Source organism: Nerophis lumbriciformis, linkage group LG30 (assembly GCF_033978685.3).
Source record: "Nerophis lumbriciformis linkage group LG30, RoL_Nlum_v2.1, whole genome shotgun sequence".
NCBI classification, from domain to species: Eukaryota; Metazoa; Chordata; class Actinopteri; order Syngnathiformes; family Syngnathidae; genus Nerophis; species Nerophis lumbriciformis.
The window spans coordinates 20,113,073-20,136,969 of record NC_084577.2 but is presented as its reverse complement, the minus strand read 5'-3'; the positions used below and the strand labels follow the sequence as shown (position 1 = coordinate 20,136,969).

General features: G+C 40.8%; 1 protein-coding gene across 1 annotated transcript in view; it reads right to left on the bottom strand.

The window, feature by feature from the left end:
- Positions 1-66: 66 nt before the first annotated feature.
- The window catches only part of golim4a (golgi integral membrane protein 4a), a 47,084-nt gene continuing 23,253 nt past the window's right edge, over positions 67-23,897 (bottom strand). Inside the window, exons 7-16 of the mRNA XM_061925787.1 lie at positions 21,628-21,711; positions 12,539-12,712; positions 12,213-12,476; positions 11,476-11,738; positions 11,310-11,386; positions 11,177-11,229; positions 6,843-7,055; positions 6,694-6,762; positions 3,941-4,012; positions 67-822 (exon numbers count right to left, since the gene is read on the bottom strand). Of these exons, the coding sequence (XP_061781771.1) occupies positions 694-822; positions 3,941-4,012; positions 6,694-6,762; positions 6,843-7,055; positions 11,177-11,229; positions 11,310-11,386; positions 11,476-11,738; positions 12,213-12,476; positions 12,539-12,712; positions 21,628-21,711 (1,398 nt within the window). The 3' untranslated portion in view covers positions 67-693. The remainder of the gene's footprint in view (positions 823-3,940; positions 4,013-6,693; positions 6,763-6,842; positions 7,056-11,176; positions 11,230-11,309; positions 11,387-11,475; positions 11,739-12,212; positions 12,477-12,538; positions 12,713-21,627; positions 21,712-23,897) is intronic.

The following is a 23,897-nucleotide window of genomic DNA, read 5'->3' as shown; positions in this document are numbered from 1 at the left end:
AATCAACAATTAATAAACCCTTTTAGGAAACAGAAATATTCAATTTGGAGTAACGCAACCAAAAAAGTCCCCAAAATGATGTAAAGGTTTATTAAACATAGCAAACAATTATAACTGAAATCCTCTTTATTCAGCTGACAAAATGTCATTAAAAATCCCACTTTTGTTTCAAATATTACAGTTTAAAAAATATACAAATAGTATTAGACTGTACAACATATAGCAGACATGACCCGTCGGCGGTGATTTACTCGACAAAACGTTTTGTCTCTCCCTGCTCAGGTGAATAAACGCAGACTTTTTTTCGGAGGCGTGTATGGAAGGCACATGCTGGCGTCACACAAAAAAAACGCTTTTCGCTGCAGAATCCGAGTCACGGGACTGAAAAAGGTCAAAGTTGCATCTTCTGATTGTCGGCGGCGTCACAACCAATGAACAATAAATAAAAAAAGAATTGACTGGTTTGTAACACTAAAATCAACATTCGTTCATCTTACACGTGATTAAAGTACATTCTGTGTGCGGCACTTTCAATCATGTTCCCGTTGCACCGTGCAAAGCGGATCAGTTCCATCAGCCAGCAGCCTCGTCACGTCTACCACCCACCTTCTTGGAGTCTCGACTGCGTGGCCGCTGGCTCCCTCTTGGCGACTGAGGAAGAAGAACCTCGGCGAGCGGCGGCGGCTTCGAGTCTTACATCTCCGCCCGCCGATGCGCGCCCTCTTCCCCACCGGGGCCGTCCTCGTCCGCTTCCTCTTCTTCGTAATTCTCTTCCTCCACGTTCTCTGCGTCTTTGCCATGAGCATCTTGCTTGTGCGGTTCCTGCACACGGATCATGGAAAAAGACGATACATGTAGATATCAGTGTCCACACTATGCACAATATAAATATTTTTTCCAGACTCCCTGGTTCTCAAGATTCTCTATTACCGTAATTTCCGGACCATAAGGCGCACCGGATTATAAGGCGCACTGCCGATGAACACTCTATTTTCGATCTTTTTTCATATATAAGGCGATTATAGGGCGCAATAAAGGAGTCATATTTATTTTATTTTTTTTCTAAATGTAAAACACTTCCTTGTGGTCTACACATACTTGCCAACCTTGAGACCTCCAATTTCGGGAGGTGGGGGGTGGGTGGTGGGTGCGGGGGGCGTGGTTGGGGGCGTGGTTAAGAGGGGAGGAGTATATTTACAGCTAGAATTCACCAAGTCAAGTATTTTATATATATATATGCGACCCCGAAGGGAATAAGCGGTAGAAAATGGATGGATGGATGGATATATATATATATATATATATATATATATATATATATATATGTATGTATGTATGTATATATACATATATATACATATATATATATATATATATATATATATATATATATATAAATAATAGAAATACTTGAATTTCAGTGTTCATTTATTTACACATATAAACACATATAACACTCATCTACTCATTGTTGAGTTAAGGGTTGAATTGTCCATCCTTGTTCTATTCTCTGTCACTATCTTTCTAACCATGCTGAACACCCTCTCTGATTATGCATTGCAGTGTGGCACGCACAAAGGTGCTTTCATCAAATGCACTAGATGGCAGTATTGTCCTGTTTAAGAGTGTCACAACATTGCTGTTTACGGCAGACGGACTGCTTTACTGTAGACATTCTTTATATTGTGGGAAAGCGGACTCAGGTCCGCATGGAGCTGGAGGGGGCGTGGCCTCCAGCTCCGCCCGAATTTCGGGAGAAAATTTGTCCCGGGAGGTTTTCGGGAGAGGCGCTGAATTTCGGGAGTCTCCCGGAAAATCCGGGAGGGTTGGCAAGTATGGGTCTACATAACATGTAATGGTGGTTCTTTGGTCAAATTGTTGCATAGATGATGTTTTACAGATCATCTTCAAGCTGCTTTCTGACAGTCGCTTCCGGATGCGCCGTTTTGTGGGCGGTCTTATTTACGTGGCTCACCTTCGGCAGCGTCTTCTCCCCGTCATCTTTGTTGTAGCGGTGTAGCGTGCAAGGACGGGTGTGGAACAAGTGTCAAAAGATGGAGCTAACTGTTTTAATGACATTCAGACTTTACTTTAATCAATAACGGAGCAGCATCTCCTCATCCAGAAACAACAAGAAGGCCGGAAATGTTTCCTGTGAAAAACCGTCCGACCGGAACTCTCTAATAACTAAAGTTCCTGTGTGTGTGTGTGTGTGTGTGTGTGTGTTTTGTCTCGTCTTGTCTTGTCTCATACTAACAGTGGTACTATTTTATTGTTAGTGTACAGGAGCTTTTCTTGTTTTTGTTTGTATGGTATTGTTCTTGTATTATATTCCATGCATCCATCCATTTTCTACCGCTTGTCCGTTTTGGGGTAGCAGGGGGTCGCTGGAGCCTATCTCAACTACAATCGGGCGGAAGGCGGGGTACACCCTATACAAGTCGCCACCTCATCACAGCTTGTATTATATTGTTTATGTTAAATGTGGAATGAGTGAGAGGGGTTGGGATATTATAAGCATCTGCTTCATCCAACCCCTTTTCAAGCCTTGCATAAATGTCTCTGCCAAAATGTAAAAAAAAAAGTGTTGTTGTACTGTGCAGGTTTGAAATAAATACTTCAATTCAATTCCTTGGGTGAGTAATGTAAACTCACTACACCGGTATGTTTTAGCGCTTTCATGACGAGTTTACTGACAGATATAAGTAAGAACTTGACACTACTTTATATTAGAAATGGCAACAGCGGAGGATGAATGTCCCATAACAGGAAGATGGAGAAAAAGAAGAAGCTTAACGACTACTGTGTCGCCACGGACTACAAAGGCGGACGCGCACAATTTTTCAGGATTTATGCAGATCCCATATAAAGCTCAGCAGGTACTAGAAGGTAAGAAACGTTGCTTTTGCATAATATTGCAAAACAAAACGCCAGATAATATTTCTTACCTTATACACACTATAGTAATACTTGTATGGTTAATGCGCTGACCATCCACCAAGCGGTGTGGCTTCATAGCTTACCAAAGTCGTACTGAAACATTTTGATAGATTTTTGAGCGCCGTGTGTAATGTTCTATATTTTCAACGGAACATATGAAATGTTGGTGGTGTTTACTTGAGTCAAATTGCCATCGTAGTGCAGTCTACACGTATCTCTTATGTTTGACTGCCATCTACTGGTCACACTTATTACACCATGTACCAAATAAAATTGCTTTGAGGTCGGTAAGCAAAACCAGAATTATTCCGTACATTAGGCGCACTGCCGAGTTTTGAGGAAAAAAAAAAAAGATTTTAAGTGCGCCTTATAGTCCGGAAAATGCGGTACTTTAATGTTTTGATTGAACAGGTAATGCACACTCCCTGGGCTTGTGGTGGCGGATCTTCGCTCTCACTCACGCGCCAAATACTTTAGTGACTGATTGTATTTAATTCACCAAATACACACTTGACGCAAGATACACCTCTCTTTCACTTTTAATATTTAGCTCAACTTGCTAAGGACAAAGTGAAGTGAAGTGAATTATATTTATATAGCGCTTTTCTCTAGTGACTCAAAGCACTTTTACATAGTGAAACCCAATATCTAAGTTACATTTAAACCAGTGCGGGTGGCACTGGGAGCGGGTGGGTAAAGTGTCTTGGTCATACACAACGGCAGTGACTACGATGGTGGAAGCGAGGATCGAACCTGGAACCCTCAAGTTGCTGGCACGGCCACTGTACCAACCGAGCTATACCGCATATACCGTGGCATTTCTGTTGCATCTTATTCTCTGGTAAACCAGTTCCTGACGATACTGAAAAAGCAGGTATCCAATGTCTCTTTTGCGTGTTAGTATCGAAGTTACCTTAACACAGACTATTCTAAAGTAAAGTATCTTGGAGTTTCATGTCTATAGTATTCTCCTCTGAGAAGACTTTGAACATTAGCCCACCTGTTCCTCGTTGTAGGTGTCCTCTCCATCTTCTTTCTCTCTCTTCTCTCCACCAGCTATGTCCTCCCGAGCCTTTAGGGTAAGTGGAGTACAACAAAACATAATTTTTTACATGACCTTCTTTCATTTCAATATAATCAATATCGTGAAAGACGCTACTTTTTTTTGTACGCTTTGAACCCTCTGGTTATAAAACGGTGCGGAAAATTAATGGTTTTTCGTCGCTTACGTTCATAAGACAACTAGTTTTGAAAACAAAAACAAAGCAAAGACACTGAATAGGTTTGTCATTGTTTGTGCTATGGCGCCATCTTTTGAACGTGTTCGCTCACCGCAGGTGCTGCAGTGCCCTTCTGTTTAGACTGAGCTTTCAACCGGAAGTAGAACTCCTGTTTCGTCTTCTAGCCGTCTATAGCGTTTCTACTCATATGTATGCTTCATTCCTCACTCCAAGCAACGTTTTTTTAAGTGTTACAATGTAACTAAAACAATTCATAAACCATCCCATGTGTGACTTCTGTGGGAGTGCTTTCATGCATATTTGTACGTGTTATAGTAATGGAACGAAGCTTGCGTCATTAGCATTAGTTAATATGCTAAGACCTTTACAAGTGTCTGTGTTAGTATTATTAACTTAAAATGGCATTATTTTTGTATTTTTTCAGTTTCGTAAATCCACCACAACGTCACCGTGGAGTTATTGAGCCTATTTAGCGGATTGAAGAGCTAGCTTCCGCAGCTGGTGGGTCAATGACATTGACTTGCTTTGTTAAATAACTAATTTCACAACTTATACAGTATATCTGCGGCTTAAAATCCGGTACGGCTAATACATGGAAAACATTTTTTTCTTCTGATATCTAGTGGGTACGGCTTATATACCGGTGCGCTCTATAGTCCCAGAAAATACGGTATATTTCAGTGTTACAAATCAAATAGAGTAAAATAAGCAGACTAGAGATGTCCGATAATGGCTTTTTTGCCGATATCCGATATTCCGATATCTTCCATTCAAATAACTAGAGATGTCCGATAATGGCTTTTTTGCCGATATTGTCCAACTCTTAATCTTAATTACCGATTCCGATATCAACCGATACCAATAAACACAGTCGTGAAATTAACACATTATTATGCCTAATTTTGTTGTGATGCCCCGCTGGATGCATTAAACAATGCAACAAGGGTTTCCAAAATAAATCAACTCAAGTTATGGAAAAAAATGCCAACATGGCAGTGCCATATTTATTATTGAAGTCACAAAGTGCATTATTTTTTTTGACATGCCTCAAAACAGCAGCTTGGAATTTGGGACATGCTCTCCCTGAGACCCACTACAACTATGGGAAGTACTATACTTTGACTTTCACAAAGTGCATTAACAAATGTTTTCTTTTTTTTTTTTAAACATGCCTCAAAACAACAGCTACAAAAACAATGAAGGCACAAAACTTCAGTCCAGAGTATACTAGAGTCATAAACAATAACATAGTCCTCCTTTAGTGCAAGACTACCTGGCATACTGTATAACAGGAAATTATAAACTGGGCTCAATCTGCCCTGCTCTAACGTATTTGTATGAGTAACACAAATGTACTGCAAGCTAGTGGTGAGTGCTTGAAGTGGCCTAGCAGTCAGCCAGAGCTTCTGAAATGCTGCGTTGAGACAGGCGTGTTTTTTATTGTATTTTTTTCTTTTCTCGGCGGAGTCTTTAAGCGACAACTGTGTGGTATTACTTTTTGTCGCTGTTTGATTTTCATCCATCTTCCGCTTGTATTCATCATGTATCTCCTTATAACTCTTGAAGAAGTGGGAGATCAAATTGCTGGTATTAAAGGAAGACGTCTTGGTTCCTCCTCGCATAACCAACTTTTTGCAGTCATTGCAAATTGCCAGTTTTTTATCCGTCAGAGACACTCTAAAATAATCCCAAACCATGTCGTTAATCAGTCACCGAGCGAGCTGGCTTGTTAGCCACGGCTACAGCACCGGCAACAACACACTCTTGTTGTTGTTATGCTACGTTCGCGGTGGTTTGATGAGGTCATCAAGTGTCGCCAGTAAACTGCTCTGTATTTCTCCCTACGTCCGTGTACCGCTCCGTACAGCAGCGTTTTAAAAAGTAATACATTTTACTTTTTGAAACCGATACCGATCATTTCCAATATTACATTTTAAAGTATTTATCGGCTGATAATATCGGCAGTCCGATATTATCGGACATCTCTGAAGCAGACTGCCGTTTATGCCAGCCGATGTCCGTGGTGCATTAACATACACAAAAGCAGCAGGTGGAGCCATGTATTGGAATGAAAGAATTCAAAGAAAAAAAATTATATTCCTGTTGAAACATTGAGTAAAATCAAACACTGGTTTTGTAGTATAACGTGTGTGTGTGTGTGTGTGTGTGTGTGTGTGTGTGTGTGTGTGTGTGTGTGTGTGTGTGCGTGTGAGAGTCTTAGTGGGGTGTGTCTTACATGCTCGGAGCAGGGAAAGGGCAGGATGTAATGCTTGTAGCACATAAGAAAGTAAGCGCCCTCTAGGGAGCCGCGTAACATTGGTAACCAAACCAATTTTTCTATGACTGTTCTCAACTTCTATTTTCACGCCACGGTCACATATGTGGATTCAATTCAACTTCCTACTGCTGACGTCATGTAGTTCTTCAGACAATGACGTCGAGACACCCTACATGTGTTCCCCTCCCTGATAATTCTACCGGGTGGCAAACACAAACGCGTCACGTCTCCTACCGCCTCTTCCGCTTCCTCCTGGTACTGCTCGTCCAGATTGTCCTCCTGCTGATCTGGGTTTCCAGCAATCTACAAAGAGGAAGAGAAGAGCTTTAACGTGACCGACGCCAAGTCATCAGAATTCTTCCATCACAGCCCTCCCCGCTCACCACCAGCTCGTCCTCCATAGCAGGATGCTGCAGGTCCAAGTGGGAGTCCATGTGCTGGGCTTGGGCGGCCGGCTCGTCCTCTTCCACCTCCTCCTCCGCGTCGTCCTCATTATCATGATGATGGGACTGATCGTCCTCGGCCTCCTCGAACTCGTCCTCTCCCTGGTTGTTGGGGTCGTCCTCGGGGTCCAGCTCCCTGCCGTCGGCGCCACCCTGATGTACAGGAGAAATAAGAACAACATATTGAGATATTGATTTCATCAGGACGGCGTGGCGCAGTGGGAGAGTAGCCGTGCGCAACCCGAGGGTCCCTGGTTCAATCCCCACCTAGTACCAACCTCGTCATGTGGTTGGTACTGTTGGTTGTGTCCTGAGCAAGACACTTCACCCTTGCTCCTGATGGGTGCTGGTTAGCGCCTTGCATGGCAGCTCCCTCCATCAGTGTGTGAATGTGTGTGTGAATGGGTAAATGTGGAAGTAGTGTCAAAGCGCTTTGAGTACCTTGAAGGTAGAAAAGCGCTATACAAGTACAACCCATTTATCATTTATTTATTTATCACCGGTTGCCCAAAAGCAGACAAACTATTTGCATGTGTGCAGGAAGAGGCATAAAGTACCACAAGTTGCATCCTTCATTTATCAGCCTGCTAACTAATAAAACAACAGACAAACAAACACAAACATAACGATCCACGAGGGAGGTGTACCTTTCACATTGGAATCGATACCGGTGCTCAACAATATACATTTTCGGTACTTTTGTGTGTTCATCCGGTAATAAATGTTACATTTCTTTTTTATAATTGAACATTTATGACTGAGCTGACAATGTAACTGTGCTGTCCTGTTATATCTTGTTTTCTTACACTTCTGAGTCTCATTTGCAAGTATGCATTCATGTTTGTGTTGCCCTAGCCAGGAAGTAGTCTTTGCCATTAAGTTGAACGCGTCAGTCTTATCTTTTATTGAGCCCTAGAAAGTGTTTAGCCTGTAAGCAGGGATGTCCTGATCAATATTTTTGGTCTTCGATCCCGGTGCATTTTTTTTTGGCTTCAGATTGAACCGGATTTCGTGTCCTGTTCTGATACTTTGACAGTATATTAAAGAACTGAAAATGTTTTGTGGCAAATAAGTAAAACAAGCGTATCTTATTCCATCCATCCATCTTCTTCCGCTTATTAAGGTCGGGTCGCGGGGGCAGCAGCCTAAGCAGGGAAGCCCAGACTTTCCTCTCCCCAGCCACTTCGTCCAGCTCCTCCCGGGGGATCCCGAGGCGTTCCCAGGCCAGTCGGGAGTCATAGTCTTCCCAACGTCGGGAGACATAGTCTTCCCAACGTGTCCTGGGTCTTCCCCGTGGCCTCCTACCGGTTGAGGCGTTCGGGTGGCATCCTGACCAGATGCCCGAACCACCTCATCTGGCTCCTCTCGATGTGGAGGAGCAGTGGCTTTACTTTGAGCTCCCCCCGGATGGCAGAGCTTCTCACCCTGTCTCTATGGGATCGTAGATCGACCGGTAAATTGAGAGCTTTGCCTTCCGGCTCAGCTCCTTCTTCACCACAACGGATCGATACAGCGTCCGCATTACTGAAGACGCCGCACCGATCCGCCTGTCGATCTCACGATCCACTTTTCCCTCACTCCTGAACAAGACTCCTAGGTACTTGAACTCCTCCATTTGTATCTTATTAAAATGTATAATTTTCAAGGATTACAGTAAACCAGATGATGTATTAAATTTACATACAATGTTTTTTCCGACAAAATAAAGTGTCTAGTGCACAATAACTAAACCAAACCAAAAATACTATTGGCTCCCATTTAAATCATTCTTCCTGTATCTAGAGACGTACTCCCTAAAATGTTCTGTAGAAACAGTAAGAAGAAGAACAGGATAAATATTGATCTAATTATTTATGTATTGTTTATATACTGATACTACACTAGGTATCGATAGTATCGACATCTGGCTCAATCACCCGTACTTTACATTGAAGCTTTAGCAATTAGCTTCTTGCGTCGTCCTTCTCTGTGTGTGTAGCATGCTTAGCCATTCCTTTTCCTTCCAATGTATTGGGAAAAAAATTGTTTATTATGGTGGTGAGGATTAGTATCTTAGAAGCGGCTTCGCACTGTGGATAGACGACAGGTTTGTTGCAGCTTGATCTTAAATTTGAGCCGGTGTTCTTGCAAGACGCACGCACCATTCTGGAATTCATGCGTGTGTGTAACAAGGAGTATGGAAATGTATTTGTGTCTCCCTGAGCGTGCATCCCTTTTGAAGGAATCTTTCACGGGACTACAATCTTTAGCCATGTAAACACTGGGACAGAGCTGCGATAAAGATCGGCTGCCAGCTCATCAGCAAATCAGTTAAAAAGGCAAATATTGGCACCTGATTCGATCCCATGATCTGGACATCTGGAGTTAATACTGTTAATATTCAGTTAATATTCCTAGTACACACCAGATGTGTGATTGTAACGTGCTTCTTAGTTTTAGGTTTCCATCCTCCAGCTCCTCCCGGGGGATCCCAAGGCTTTCCCAGGTCAGCTGGGAGACAGTCTCCTCAACATGACCTGGGTATTATTCCCCGTGGCTTCTTTCCGGTCGGTCGTGCCCTAAACACCTCCCCAGGGAGGCGTTCCGGGTGCATCCTGACCAAATGCCCAAACCACTTCTCACTTTATCTCTAAGGGGATCTTGTCCTTTCCGTCGTAACCCAAAGCTCATGACCAAAGGTGAGGATGGGGACGTAGATGGACCGATAAATTCAGAGCTTTGCCTTCCGGCTAAGCTCCTTCTACACCACGACTGAGCGAAACATGGTCCACATCACTGCAGATGCCGCACCGATGCACCTGTCGATCTCAGGATCCACTCTTCCCTCACTCGTGAACAAGACCCCGAGGTACTTAAACTCTTCCACTTGGGGCAAGATCTCCTTCCCAACCCGGAGATGGCACTGCACCCTTTTCCGGGCAAGAAAAGGGGTGCTGATTCTCATCCTCGTCTCTTCAAACTCGGCTGAAAACCGATCCAGTGAGATCTGATGATCCGGGACCACATCGTCATCAGTTTTAGGTTTCGTTACCAAATTTTGAGGTGTTGAAATCGCCATGTAAAACTGCTAATGCTAATCAGTAGCATGTATATGGCATATCCGATTTAAATTAGCATTAAAAATGAAGCCTTACTTTTGAATGATTTCTATCAGGCATGCTTGCAATTGAAACATTACCTACATGCAGTCTTAGTCTTCTACGAATAAGCCCGTTTGGCCGCCAAGTGTTTGAGTCGGAGTCGAGTCCGCAACCAGATGTGACGCCACGTGCAACAAAGGTATCAAAATATGGTATGGTTCGATTTTACAATACATGAATTTGGACTCGGTAGTACTTAAGGAATTCGGTTGGTACATTTCCCTTCAAAGACTATATTATATTCTGCTTTTTGTTGTTACTGCCCTCCCCAAAAATCAGAAATGGGACACATCTTACACACTATCAGCGCCATGTCCTGCGACCAATTTGTTCGAGTTAGGTTATTTATACAGATGTCCGATAATATCGGACTGCCGATATTTTCGGCCGATAAATGCTTTAAAATGTAATATTGGAAATTATCGGTATCGGTTTCAAAATTATCGGTATCGGTTTCAAAAACTAAAATTTATGACTTTTTAAAACGCCGCTGTGTACACGGATGTAGTGAGAAGTACAGAGCGCTAATAAACCTTAAAGACACTGCCTTTGCGTGCCGGCCCAATCACATAATATCTTCGGCTTTTCACACACACACAAGTGAATGCAATGCATACCTGGTCAACAGCCATACAGGTCACACTGAGGGTGGCCGTATAAACAACTTTAACACTGTTACAAATATGCGCCACACTGTGAACCCACACCAAACAAGAATGACAAACACATTTCGGGAAAACATACGCACCGTAACACAACATAAACACAGTAGAACAAATACCCAGAACCCCTTGCAGCACTAACTCTTCCGGGACGCTACAATATACACCCCCTGCTACCCCCCTACCTGTGTGACTTCAACAATAAATATGGCAGTGCCATGTTGGCATTTTTTTCCATAACTTGAGTTGATTTATTTTGGAAAACCTTGTTACATTGTTTAATGCACCCAGCGGGGCATCACAACAAAATTAGGCATAATAATGTGTTAATTTCACGACTGTGTTTATCGGTATCGGTTGATATCGGAATCGGTAATTAAGATTAAGAGTTGGACAATATTGGCAAAAAAGCCATTATCGGACATCTCTAGTTATTTAAATGGAAGATAGAAGATGACCGTAAAGGAATCACCTGCTTATGTTGCGGCGCCTTCCCCTTGTGGCGGAACAGGTGAACATGTCTCTCTGTGAAGAGAGAACGACGCAATTGAGCTTTCCTGACAAGGCGGCAGAGACATCAGTGTGGCAGGATCGCCCTGTCTCACCTGCTTCTTTGTCAGCATGATGCTCTTCTTTTCCTTGGACTACATCACGGTCCAAGTTTTCGTACTCGGCCTTCTTCCTGAGAATGACAGTACAGGCTGCTCAGGAGCTTACGTAGTCTTGCTGAATCATTAAATCAACATTAAAAGGCAACTCATGATTTCTGACCTTTGGTGCTCGTCTCTTAGCACCCGCTCCCGTCGGTCCGCCTCCTGATGCTGCTGCTTCTCTCTCTCCTGCTCGTCCTTCAGCCTCACCTCTCTCTCCCTCAGCACTCGGTCTCTATGGGCCTTGATGGTGTCTTGTCGCATTTGAATCAGCCGGCGCTCTTCGGCCCTCTGAGCCTCCAGGCGCTGCTGCTCCTGCTGCTGCTCGTAAGCGGACTTGGCGCCCGCCTCCTGACCGTGCGCCTCATGTTGCGGCTGGGCCACCTTTTGGGCGATATTTAGAAAACCGAATTAAAGCTAAGCAGACACCAGAAGCTTCTATTAAGGCAGTACCTCTCAAATCCGTCATGCTCCCCCTTGGGGACATCATTTTTTTCAAAATTAAATACAATTGCGATTGTCTTTAATTATTGTATGAACCACTCTGGCACCAGCACCTACATGCCACCCAGCGAAAGACGTGTGTATTGTTTTCTCACGTCCCCCATGACACCTTACCATTCCCCGCCTTCCTATTTGAGAAGCATTGTATTAATGTGAGGTATGTAGTTAATCCTTCAGCAAAGATTAAAATAACAAGCGGAAGAGATTACGAGCAAACAATCACAGAAGAAAACATGAATGAAGGCAAAGTCCTCTTTTTTTCCCTCAGGTATTGAAGCGAATTGATTTGTTTGCAAGTGTGTAATTAATTAAGGCTTTAGAATCATGCGTTTAGGTTAAGAAAACAACACCAACTTGTTGCGGTGGATGTATATGACTGTCCAAGAAGTTCTCGTCGGGCTGCTCCAATTTGGGATCGCCATCCTCCTCTTCTTCCTCCTCCGGCCGTTGGTCCTGGTCCTCCTCCTCTAGTTTTTGAGGCTGTCCGGCTTGCGCCATCTCCTCCTCTGCCAGCTCCCTCTTCCTCTCTGCCTCCCCATCGTCCAAGTTGAGCTGAGACCCGGCGGTGTAAGCCTGCACCTGGGACTTGGCATGGGCCGCCTCCTCTTGCTGGTTCAACTGAGACAAAAGTTCCAAGGTGAGCTAGATTCACATTTACTAAGACCAACTAACTAGATTACCTTAGACTCTGAGTCATGGTGATCTTCTTTTAGGATGGGCGTATCCTTAATTTTAGGCGGCTCCACGGCAACGGCCTGCTGGGACTTTTCATCTTGTTGCGGATGCACAAAGTTTGGCTGAGGCAGTCTCGTATCCAGGGACTCTTTCAGCTTTTGAAATTCATTCACTTGCACCTATAACCACACAAACATCACTTGTGTAAAAAATAACACTTTAGCCAGAGAATAAAGCATAATTCATATTATTAATAAAGATAGTAATTGATGCTGTGAATTTGGGCACCACATGATTCGATTCGATTCAATTATTGGTGGTAACGATTCGATTCAGAATCGATTCTCGATTCAAAACAATTGTTGATTCAAAATCTACTTTTTAATAACATTGAATGCCAGTTGTATGATTAAATACATTAATCCACAAAATATATATATTTCTATATGTCCTAAAAGAAAAACTGTTTTTGTTTACTAAAATTCTACCCAAATCAAGTCAAGTACAAAAAGGCAGCAAGACAAGTATCCCACACTTCTTTTCTAAAGTAAATCTGTACAGCATATATTATCATTTACATCAAAAATATGATTTGCCTGAGTGGCTGGATAAGAAAGATTGGGGAAAAAAAAAATAATTTAAAACTTGATTTCTGATTTTTTTTTAATCGATTAAGAATTGTCACAAATAAGAATTGCAATTAATCTAGAAATAAAAATTAAAAAAATGTTTGATACCCCTAATAGTAATAGTAATTTTACTAATAATTTTCTGAGAATATAGATATATAATTTTACAAAAATAAAAATTTTCTGAGAATAATGTCAAAATTTACAAAGATCAATCAAAACCTAACAATAAAAAAAGTCATATTTTTTCACCAAAAATCAGCTTTGATTTAGTAATATGAAAATAAATAAAATTGAAGGGTCATTTTTATCTCTGTGAGGAGGTTATGTACTCGCTGGGGTTCGTCACTAAGCTAGTTAGCAATATCATTCATAAAGCTACGGGCGGATCTTGATAAAGTTAAAAAGTTAAAAGTTAAAGTACCAATGATTGTCACACACACACACTCGGTGTGGCGAAATTTGCATTTGACCCATCACCCTTGATCACCCCCTGGGAGGTGAGGGGAGCAGTGGGCAGCAGCGGTGGCCGCGCCCGGGAATCATTTTTGGTGATTTAACCCCCAATTCCAACCCTTGATGCTGAGTGCCAAGCAGGGAGGTAATGGGTCCCATTTTTATAGTCTTTGGTATGACTCGGCCTGGGTTTGAACTCACAACCTACCGATTTCAGGGCGGACACTCTAACCACTAGGCCACTGAGTAGGTACCACTAGGCCACTGAGTAGGTAAAAAACCTTCAGGAAATGTCACAAATGGGATAAGAAGCAAGTGATTCGATTTTTGGGGTATTGTTTACATTAACTACGAGGCTGAACTTACTAGATTAAAGAATTGCTAATAAAAGTATACATTTTACAGACAGAAAGTTAAAGGAATGTACACTTAATCTCATGCAACATGTGAAGGTTTTAAGGGGGACTAAATGTGATCTCTGAATGGGCAACACACAATCTTTCCAAAGCAGGACCCTCTCCCAGGCATAAAATACTATAGTACATAGCTGATAAAAAAAAAACCAATGTTTAAGTGGGCCAAATCACTTACATTAGGAAATAATGTCAAGAAAATGACTACTGTCACTTGATTACAATAATGAGACATTTAAATTGTTGTGACATGTTTGAGACAGATGTGCTGCTGGTATGGCCACAGTGTGCACGTCTGTATTCCACTGAATGTTCAGGGTGTTTCTGCGTTTGCTCACGCACATGAAAAATTAGAGGGAACATTGGTCACGGTTGTGCGCTGTCATTTCCCAAGCTCGACAACACCGCCTTGCTGCCTTTAAATACACTATAAGAGGACTTACTGTATGTTTGAACGTAAACATGCTGCTAGTTTCACTCTACACTGACAAAAAAAAAAAAAAGACACATCAAAATGAGCTTTGCGACACTCCCGCCAGCGCTAATGACAGTCAGCTGTGTTGGATGCCATTGCTGTCGAACCTCAAGCTGACGGAACAACTTTGACTAGCAATACTTTTTGCTTTATGTCATAAGAAAGATGCAACATTAGCTCATGTTTTTAGTCCTTACTTAACGACAGACCATGAAGTTAACTTACGTGTGTTGCTTCCATTTGTGTGGATGGAGCTGGGAACGTAAAAAGCGCCCAAGCGGCTAAAAAACATGATGTTGAATCTTCCTTGTTAGTGTGCACTGATGTTTAAGACAATCTACACTTCATTGCACATGTAATATATCACTAGTGATGATTAAATGCTTTATAATTCAAGGAGAGTTTTGCAGCAGCACACACAGGTCTGCAAGCTTTAGGTACTTCAACATTCAAGAGGCTTACTTGGCTGCTGAAAACGTGCGCCGATTTTAGAAATAATGTACACTTCACTGCACATGTAATATATCACCATGTTGCTAATGAAACATGTTATAATTCCATGAGTGTTGGTGGCTTTTTAGTAGCACAAGCACGTATGTGCGCTTTAAACACTAAAATGGATTACCGGTAATAATGGCCCGAGGGCTGTGTAAGTGCAGGCTGGTTTTAAAGATAATGTACATGTCATTGCATGTCGGGTACAGGGCTATATTCAACTACATAATGAAGAGGGCCGCAGTTTCAAGAGGACATCAAAATTTGGATGTTTCTTTAGAAAGAGCCTCTGCAGGTTATAGTCCTTTGAGACCGTGTTTACTTATTTACAATGTAAATACATCAGCTTTCACACTGCACTGTCAATAACTTCATTATTCTGCCCTTGCTACTTGTTTCCAGCGTGTGCAGCTAAACAGATAGTTAACAGCATTGAGGAACAGAAGCTAAGTTTTGTTGATCATTGATGTTCCTTTTGAATTATTTTTCTTCCTCAGTTTTATTTTTTTATACATCTTCCTTTACCTAGGTTTGTAAAGCATGAAGAAACAGAAGCTAAGTTTTGTTGATGATTGATGTTCCTTTTGAATTATTTTTCTTCCTCAGTTTTATTTCTTTATACGTCTTCCTTTACTTAGGTTTGTAAAACATTACAAAAGTATAACATCCATTGTGTATTTTACATAAATAATGTCCATTGTGTATGTTACATAAATAAAATAGCAGGCTTAGTGCTAGTACACACAGCAAACATTGCACACATGTGGTTTACCACAATTAAACCTCTGCTGGTCAAATTTAGCGCTACACGTATTGAACCAGTTTTGATCGCCAGAGTTAAACAGTCAAAAACAACATGACCACAAATACAAAAGTCATACTTTGTTAAATTAAAAGTCTGATTTTCACAATATATTCAGATTTGTTTCAGGGTGGATAGTGCCATCTTCTTCTACTCACCCACTTCTACTTCATTGTGACATGTGCTTCGCTGTTTCGCCCTGCAGGGTGGCGGGAGTACTGCATACATGAGCAACCCTGTTTTAAATGGTTTCATGGAGCCTATTTGGGTGTTGTTCAGCGGGCCAAATTAACGGCTTTGGGGCCGCCAGTTGAGTAGGCCTGGTTTAGTTTTTATCAAAATAAACATTATAATAACATAGGTGTAATGCCACCAAGTCAGCTTTTGCTGCTTTTTCCAGGCTTCTGATTGGACAAAATGTGCATGACAGCAAGTGTATGCGTTTGTATGTGGACAGAGACAGTTTTGAAACCACACTTGTGTGGATGGAGATCGTTTTAACCATGGATATGTGGTTTTAAAACTCTCTGTGTTTGTGTGGACATGGCCTTATAAATGATTGGCTGCTGGCGTGTCACTCCCATTGATCAGCGATTACTGTCTGCCTTGCTCAGTTAGCGTACCAGAGAGCAAATGCCTTTGTTCATGCAACAACTTTGCTTTGCAACTTCTGGTTTCTTCCGGCAAAGAAGAAAAAAAAATGATCAAGTGTTTAATCAAACGCAATTTTTATTGATATCAATTAGTTTTCCATTGCGACTCAATACAGTATATATTGACATTGTTTTATCGCCCAGCCCAGGGGTCGGCTCTTTGATCACTCTGATGCGGCTCAGCAGCTTACTTGCTGAACCCCCCAATTTTCTGTGAGACTTCCGGATTTCAGTGCCTCTCGCAGAAATCTCCCGGAATTAATAGTCACCAATTTTCACCCTTACAGCTATAATAAGGGCGTGCCATGATGGTACAACATTTGGCGCCCTCTACAATCTGTATCAATTGTGTGTCAGCCCAACACTTGTTATACAATACACATCTTCTGCTTGCACACATACGTGACAGTAAGGCATACTTGGTCAACAGCCACACAGGTTACACTGACGGTGGTCATATAAAACAACTTTAACACTCTTACTAATAATGCGCCACACTTTGAACCAAAACCAAACAAGAATGACAAACACATTTCGGGAGAACATCTGCACCTTAACACAACATAAACACAACAGAACAAACACCCAGAATCCCATGCAGCCCTGACTCTTCCGGGCTACATTATACACCCCTGCTACCACCAAACCCCGCCCCCACCCCAACCCTGCTCCCTCACACATCAACCCCCCCCCGTGCATCGGTTGAGGTGGGCGGGGTTTGGTAGCGGGGGTGTATAATGTAGCCCGGAAGAGTTAGGGCTGCATGGGATTCTGGGTATTTGTTCTGTTGTGTTTATGTTGTGTTAAGGTGCAGATGTTCTCCCGAAATGTGTTTGTCATTCTTGTTTGGTGTGGGTTCACAGTGTGACGCATTATTAGTAAGAATGTTAAAGTTTTTTATACCGCCACCGTCAGTGTAACCTGTGTGGTTGTTGACTAAGTATGCTTTGCGGTCACCTGCGTTTTAAAGCGGAAGCCGCATTCAACGTGTGACCAATCAGGCACACTGGTTGTAGTGGGCGCTAAATGCTGTACCATCACGGCACGCATGACGCCGACAAGCGTCATTCATTTAAAACCCGCGTGCCGCACCAGCTTTCAAATTCCATATAAAGGAGTGGGCAGCGTATCTGAGACTCTTGGTTTATACATAGCACAAAGCAAAAAAAAAAAAACTTTGTATGCAGTGTTATTTCATTTAAAATTACAAACAATTTCGCGGCTCCCATTGTTTTCTATAATTTGTGAAACTGGTCAAAATGGCTCTTTGACTGGTAAAGGTTGCCGACCCCTGGCCCAGCCCTATTTTCTAGTTATTTTATTTTCAGTATACTCCTTTTTTACTTTATACCCATGCACAGATGGTAGAGCGGCCGTCCAGAAACTTGAGGGTTTCCAGTACGAGTTCCGAGTCACAGCCGTTGTGTCCTTGAGCAAGTTACTTCAGCCACCTTGGTCCCGGTGCCACCAATGAATGGGAATGAATGTTTGGTGGTGGTCATAGAGACTCTTGGTGCAAACTGGCAGCCACAATTCCATCAGTCTACTACTCCAAGGCAGCTGAGTCTACAAATGTAACTTACCACCAGATGCGGTCTAGAAGAGTGCTATATGAATTTAATTATTATTAGATGTGCACTCAATGTGAAATTAGAGGCTCATAGATTCACCAAGGAGGTTGATTAAGAATGTTTTGTAGTCTCCGGCGTTCTTTCTTAATGGCCGACTGACAGTTCACATTAGTGTCAAATAAGATGCACTCTGCTGACTAAACCATGCTTCATCAGTGAGCAGGAGGATACGTGAGAGAGTGGGACATTCCACCGAAGGCAATGATGACAAAAAACATTAACGAGACAGAAAGCCCTTCAAACAAATCAACAGCGCACTTACAGAGCATATTCTCTTTCTCATGATTCATTAGTAGCTCACTTGGAAAAAACTTTTAGCGACATTTGTTCTTTTGTTATATACTGAGACTTGTTTCTCTCTTAAGTGGGAATCACAAACATTCACTGTAGCAAACAATTACTATAATATTAATATACTACTTCTACTATTACTACATTGTTTACTACAGTGGTTCTCAACGTTTTTTCAGTGATTTACCCCCTGTGAAATTGTTTTTAATTCAAGTACCCCCTAATCAGAGCAAAGCATTTTTGGTTGAAAAAAAGAGATAAAGAAGTAAAATACAGCACTATGTCATCAGTTTCTGATTTATTAAATTGTATAACAGTGCAAAATATTGCTCATTTGTGGTGGTCTTTCTTGAAGTATTTGGAAAAAAATATATAAAAATAACTAAAAACTTGTTGAAAAATAAACAAGTGATTCAATTATAAATAAATATTTCTACACATAGAAGTAATCATCAACTTAAAGTGCCCTCTTTGGGGATTGTAATAAAGATCCATCTGGATTCATGAACTTAATTCTAAACATTTATTCACAAAAAAAGAAATCTTTAACATCATTATTTATGGAACATGTTCACAAAAAATCTAGCTGTCAACGCTGAATATTGCATTGTTGCATTGTAATGAATGGAATAGCCTACTTGATTTGATGTTCAGTTTATGAACTTAAATTCATATTTTGTTGAAGTATTATTCAATATATATATTTATAAGGATTTTTGAATTGTTGCTATTTTTAGAATATTTAAAAAAAATCTCACGTACCCCTTGGCATACCTTCAAGTACCCCCAGGGGTACGCATACCCCCATTTGAGAACCACTGGTTTACTATACTTAACTATAAATGTCTTCTTTACTATACTGGCTGTGTTGATTGTGGACCATTCCATTGAAATGCAGCTTGCAATTGGTATAAATACAGAATAAAATGTACTCAAAAATAAAAAACGTTATCAAGCAAAGTGTCCAGAACACATTTACATATTTAATAAATACTATCTAAAATATCTATTTATACTTGAAGGGGGAACTGCGCTTTTGTTGGAATGTTGCCTATTGTTCACAATCATCATTAAAGACATGAGGGATCTATTTTTTTTTTTAAATATTATCATTATTATTATAAATATTAAACAAAGTCAATCAAAAGTCTGCTTGCAATGGAGCTGCTCTATTCTGCCTATAAAGCCCATAAAAAACATCCAAACTCTCCAATAAGATTGTATATACATGATGTACGTGTTTATATGTAAGGTAGTACCAGGCACATTTATAATAACATTTAATATTGACTTATTTTGATCATTTTAAGCATACATGCCACATTAATATCACGACATTCGCTTTTTTTTTTTTTTACATCACTGATTATTACTCACTGCAGAATTTGTCAGAGACAAACATAATACAACATCACTTACTGTGCAAGGTCTGCTATCATTAGGATGCCGACTGCTAGGCTGTTCACATATTCTCATTCAGATGAAGAATGACCTCATAATCTTCACAAAGAAAAGGGGGTGGAGCAGAGCGTCTTTTTGTCTCGTTCTCGCCATTTCAGAGTCTAATTCGGCTGTCAAAGTGTAGCAACTTGTCGGAATACATCCTCAGCCTTCTTCTATCCAGGTGAGAGGCATGATTTATGTTCTAAATTAAACTTACCGGGAGCAGGGAAGCGAGGAAACAGCTGACTAATCGATGTAAACATTACACAAAAGCTTGTGATCACGGCGCGGCTATAAATAGTTCATCTGCGTTAGTGTTTATAATAATATTACTAACACTTGGTTAATATTCAAGTCACAAAATGTAAATTGAGTATTAATGTTGCTTTGTGGAAGGGTTTTTTTTGTTTTTTTTTAAAGTGATTTATGGGCGGAATAAAGGACCTTCCATTGGCTCACCTGTAAGTGGACTTTTATTCACGAGTTAAGATGCTTTTTTTTTTTAATCCATCCGTTGTCATGTCTTTCATAATGATTGTGAAAATTCCAAAAAAAGTACAGTTCCCCTTCAAAAAGCATTTGCTGTCTGTCTTCGCTTCCTAAAATTATTTGACAATGACATATTATCATTTATATATTTTGGATATATTTGTGTTATTCCTTTACAACACTAATTGATTTCCTTTCGAAAAAAAATTACATTATAATTCTAATTCTAGTCGTGTCCCTGGATTCCTGGAGACCTGTTACCCTAACACAGTGGAACATGCTTTATCAGTATGCAGTATTATCCTTCAAACACCGCTTCGAAAAGCTGTGCACTACAAAACATGCTCATTGTAGCCATTAATCCTGACTTCATTTTTATTTTATTTTATTATTATTTTTAAACTTGGGTTTTATTAATTTTTATAGGTTAAAGTGTTTTATGTATTGTGCCCCAGAGTTAATTTTGCTGATCAATTAGAATTTATTGGGTTTATTTTATTTTTCGGTATCAAATGGTTTATGTTGATAGTTAAAATAAGGATTACATTTGTTTTTAATGTCAGGCAAATCAATGCAAAAAACTGTGTTAATAAAGTTACTCTTTGTTGTAAGTTGATCTGTATTTATTTTTTGTTTTCTACAAAGTTAATAAGGATACAATGTTATGCAGAAGTGTACCTAAAACAATTCCATAGACAAATTATACTATTTATAGTTGCGGCGGAGAGTGGGGTGGGGCGTGAAATGTTTTTTTTACTTATAAAGAGCGTGACAAAATAATTGAGAAGCACTGCCTTAACACATTATTCCCTCTGAAAAAAGTCACATGGTCCACAGGAAGTTGCATCATTAGTTTTCTGTATATTGCATCATATTTCACCTGTGACTGGGACGTGGGTAAAATCTCAGTTGAAGTCCTGTACCAATGTTTTATTTTTATTTGTTTATTCATAAAATATAATATTTGGTTGACTCACTAATGAGCTTAGTGACAACATTCTATTAGCATAGATACCATGTGGCTATATTACATGTATTTGCTAATACTATGCAAAAAAAACCCAAAAAACATCACTCCCGTTTCTTTCAGTCCTGTTACTCAAATATCTTTGCCACAAGAATACTGTACTTTTTTTGCCTGAAATGGGCAAATATATATTTTGAGTAGTTCAAATTTGAAATTGAGTGGAGTTTGTAATGTCCTGATTATTTCAAATAGTGTTTTGATTAAACAGCCTCGACAACAGTTATGGGGACTCGAATGGAACTCATGCTGAAAAATCTTGTTTAGGGACATGTATTCGTCTGATTGCCTACCTGAGCTACTGCCAATGCATTCTTGTGGTCTTCCAGTGTCAGGGCAAGCTTATCGTGTGCCGACTTCATGTCCTGGTGTCTTGCCTGAACACACAAGCGCAATCACACAAATGCCAGTTGCATAAACGATGATACTGAGAACTGGCAACACATACACAGGTCATTCAATCCAATATACAGATTGCATGGAAATAGCCTGAAACAATGTTTTTTTACAATAACTTAGAAGCATTTGGGATGCAAACATGACACTTTTCTAGGACGAATGATTTTTAAAGGGGAACATTATCACCAGACCTATGTAAGCGTCAATATATACCTTGATGTTGCAGAAAAAAGACCATATATTTTCTTAACCGATTTCCGAACTCTAAATGGGTGAATTTTGGCGAATTAAATATTCGCTCTCGGAGCGATGACGTCACAACGTGACGTCGCATCGGGAAGCAATCCGCCATTTTCTCAAACACCGGGTCAAAACAGCTCTGTTATTTTCCGTTTTTTCGACTGTTTTCCGTACCTTGGAGACATCATGCCTCGTCGGTGTGTTGTCGGAGGGTGTAACAACACGAACAGGGACGGATTCAAGTTGCACCAGTGGCCCAAAGATGTGAAAGTGGCAAAAAATTGGACGTTTGTTCCGCACACTTTACCGACGAAAGCTATGCTACGACAGAGATGGCAAGAATGTGTGGATATCCTGCGACACTCAAAGCAGATGCATTTCCAACGATAAAGTCAAAGAAATCTGCCGCCAGACCCCCATTGAATCTGCCGGAGTGTGTGAGCAATTCAGGGACAAAGGACCTCGGTAGCACGGCAAGCAATGGCGGCAGTTTGTTCCCGCAGACGAGCGAGCTAAACCCCCCTGGATGTCTTGGCTCACACCGTCCCAAGATGATCAAGAGAAGAATATCGACCCTAGCTTCCCTGGCCTGCTGACATGAGGGTATGTCTGCAGAATATATTAATTGATGAAAATTGGGCTGTCTGCACTCTCAAAGTTGTGTTGTTGCCAAATGTATTTCATATGCTGTAAACCTAGTTCATAGTTGTTAGTTTCCTTTAATGCCAAACAAACACATACCAATCGTTGGTTAGAAGGCGATCGCCGAATTCGTCCTCGCTTTCTCCCGTGTCGCTGGCTGTCGTGTCGTTTTCGTCGGTTTCGCTTGCATACGGTTCAAACCAATATGGCTCAATAGCTTCAGTTTCTTATTCAATTTCGTTTTCGCTACCTGCCTCCACACTACAACCATCCGTTTCAATACATGCGTAATCTGTTGAATCGCTTAAGCCGCTGAAATCCGAGTCTGAATCCGAGCTAATGTCGCTATAGCTTGCTGTTCTTTCCGCCATGTTTGTTTGTGTTGGCTTCACTATGTGACGTCACAGGAAAATGTACGGGTGGTTAAAATCAGGCACTTTGAAGCTTTTTTTAGGGATATTGTGTGATGGGTAAAATTTTGAAAAAAACTTCGGAAAATATAATAAGCCACTGGGAATTGATTTTTAATGGTTTTAACAATTCTGAAATTGTGATAATGTTCCCCTTTAAGTCGAAGAAACTGCTTACCATTGGGAAAAAAAAGGTGAACCTCCACATTGCTATCCTAAATGAAGGAAAATGAGGTCCAAGCTACTATCTACTAGCTGCCATTACAAGATCAATAAATCTTCGGTTGGCTCCATCACGAGGGAGGAAAATGATACAGTGGAACCTTGAGTTATCTTATATGGTTCTAGAACATCGTTCGTAAATCGAAATTTTCTTATAGTGAAGCAAATTTCTCCATAAGAAACAATGTAAATATGAATAATGGGTTCCAGCCTGGAAAAAAGTCCACATTTTTGTCAAAAAAATTAACACTTATTCTTCTGTTGTTTGGATGCTTTAAATTAGTTTTGGATAACACCACAAATTTGGGTATCGATCCGATACCAAGTAGTTACAGCATCATACATTGGTCATATTTAAAGTCCTCATGTGTCCAGGGTCATATTTCCTGAGTTTATAAACATAATATAATTGTTTTTTAAAAAAGAAAAAAAGATTTTGTGATGATAAAAAAAATATTGATGTAATCAATACGCTCTTGTACTTGGTATCATTACAGTGGATGTCAGGTGTAGCAACACCCATGGCATCTGTTTCCATTGAGGAGCGCTAGCCTGTTAGTGGTGCGCTATCGTATCCTCCCACGGTGTTTAGCTATTCCTAGTCTTGCAGGGAGGATACTTGTAAGAAACTTACTTTATTTGGACGCTAG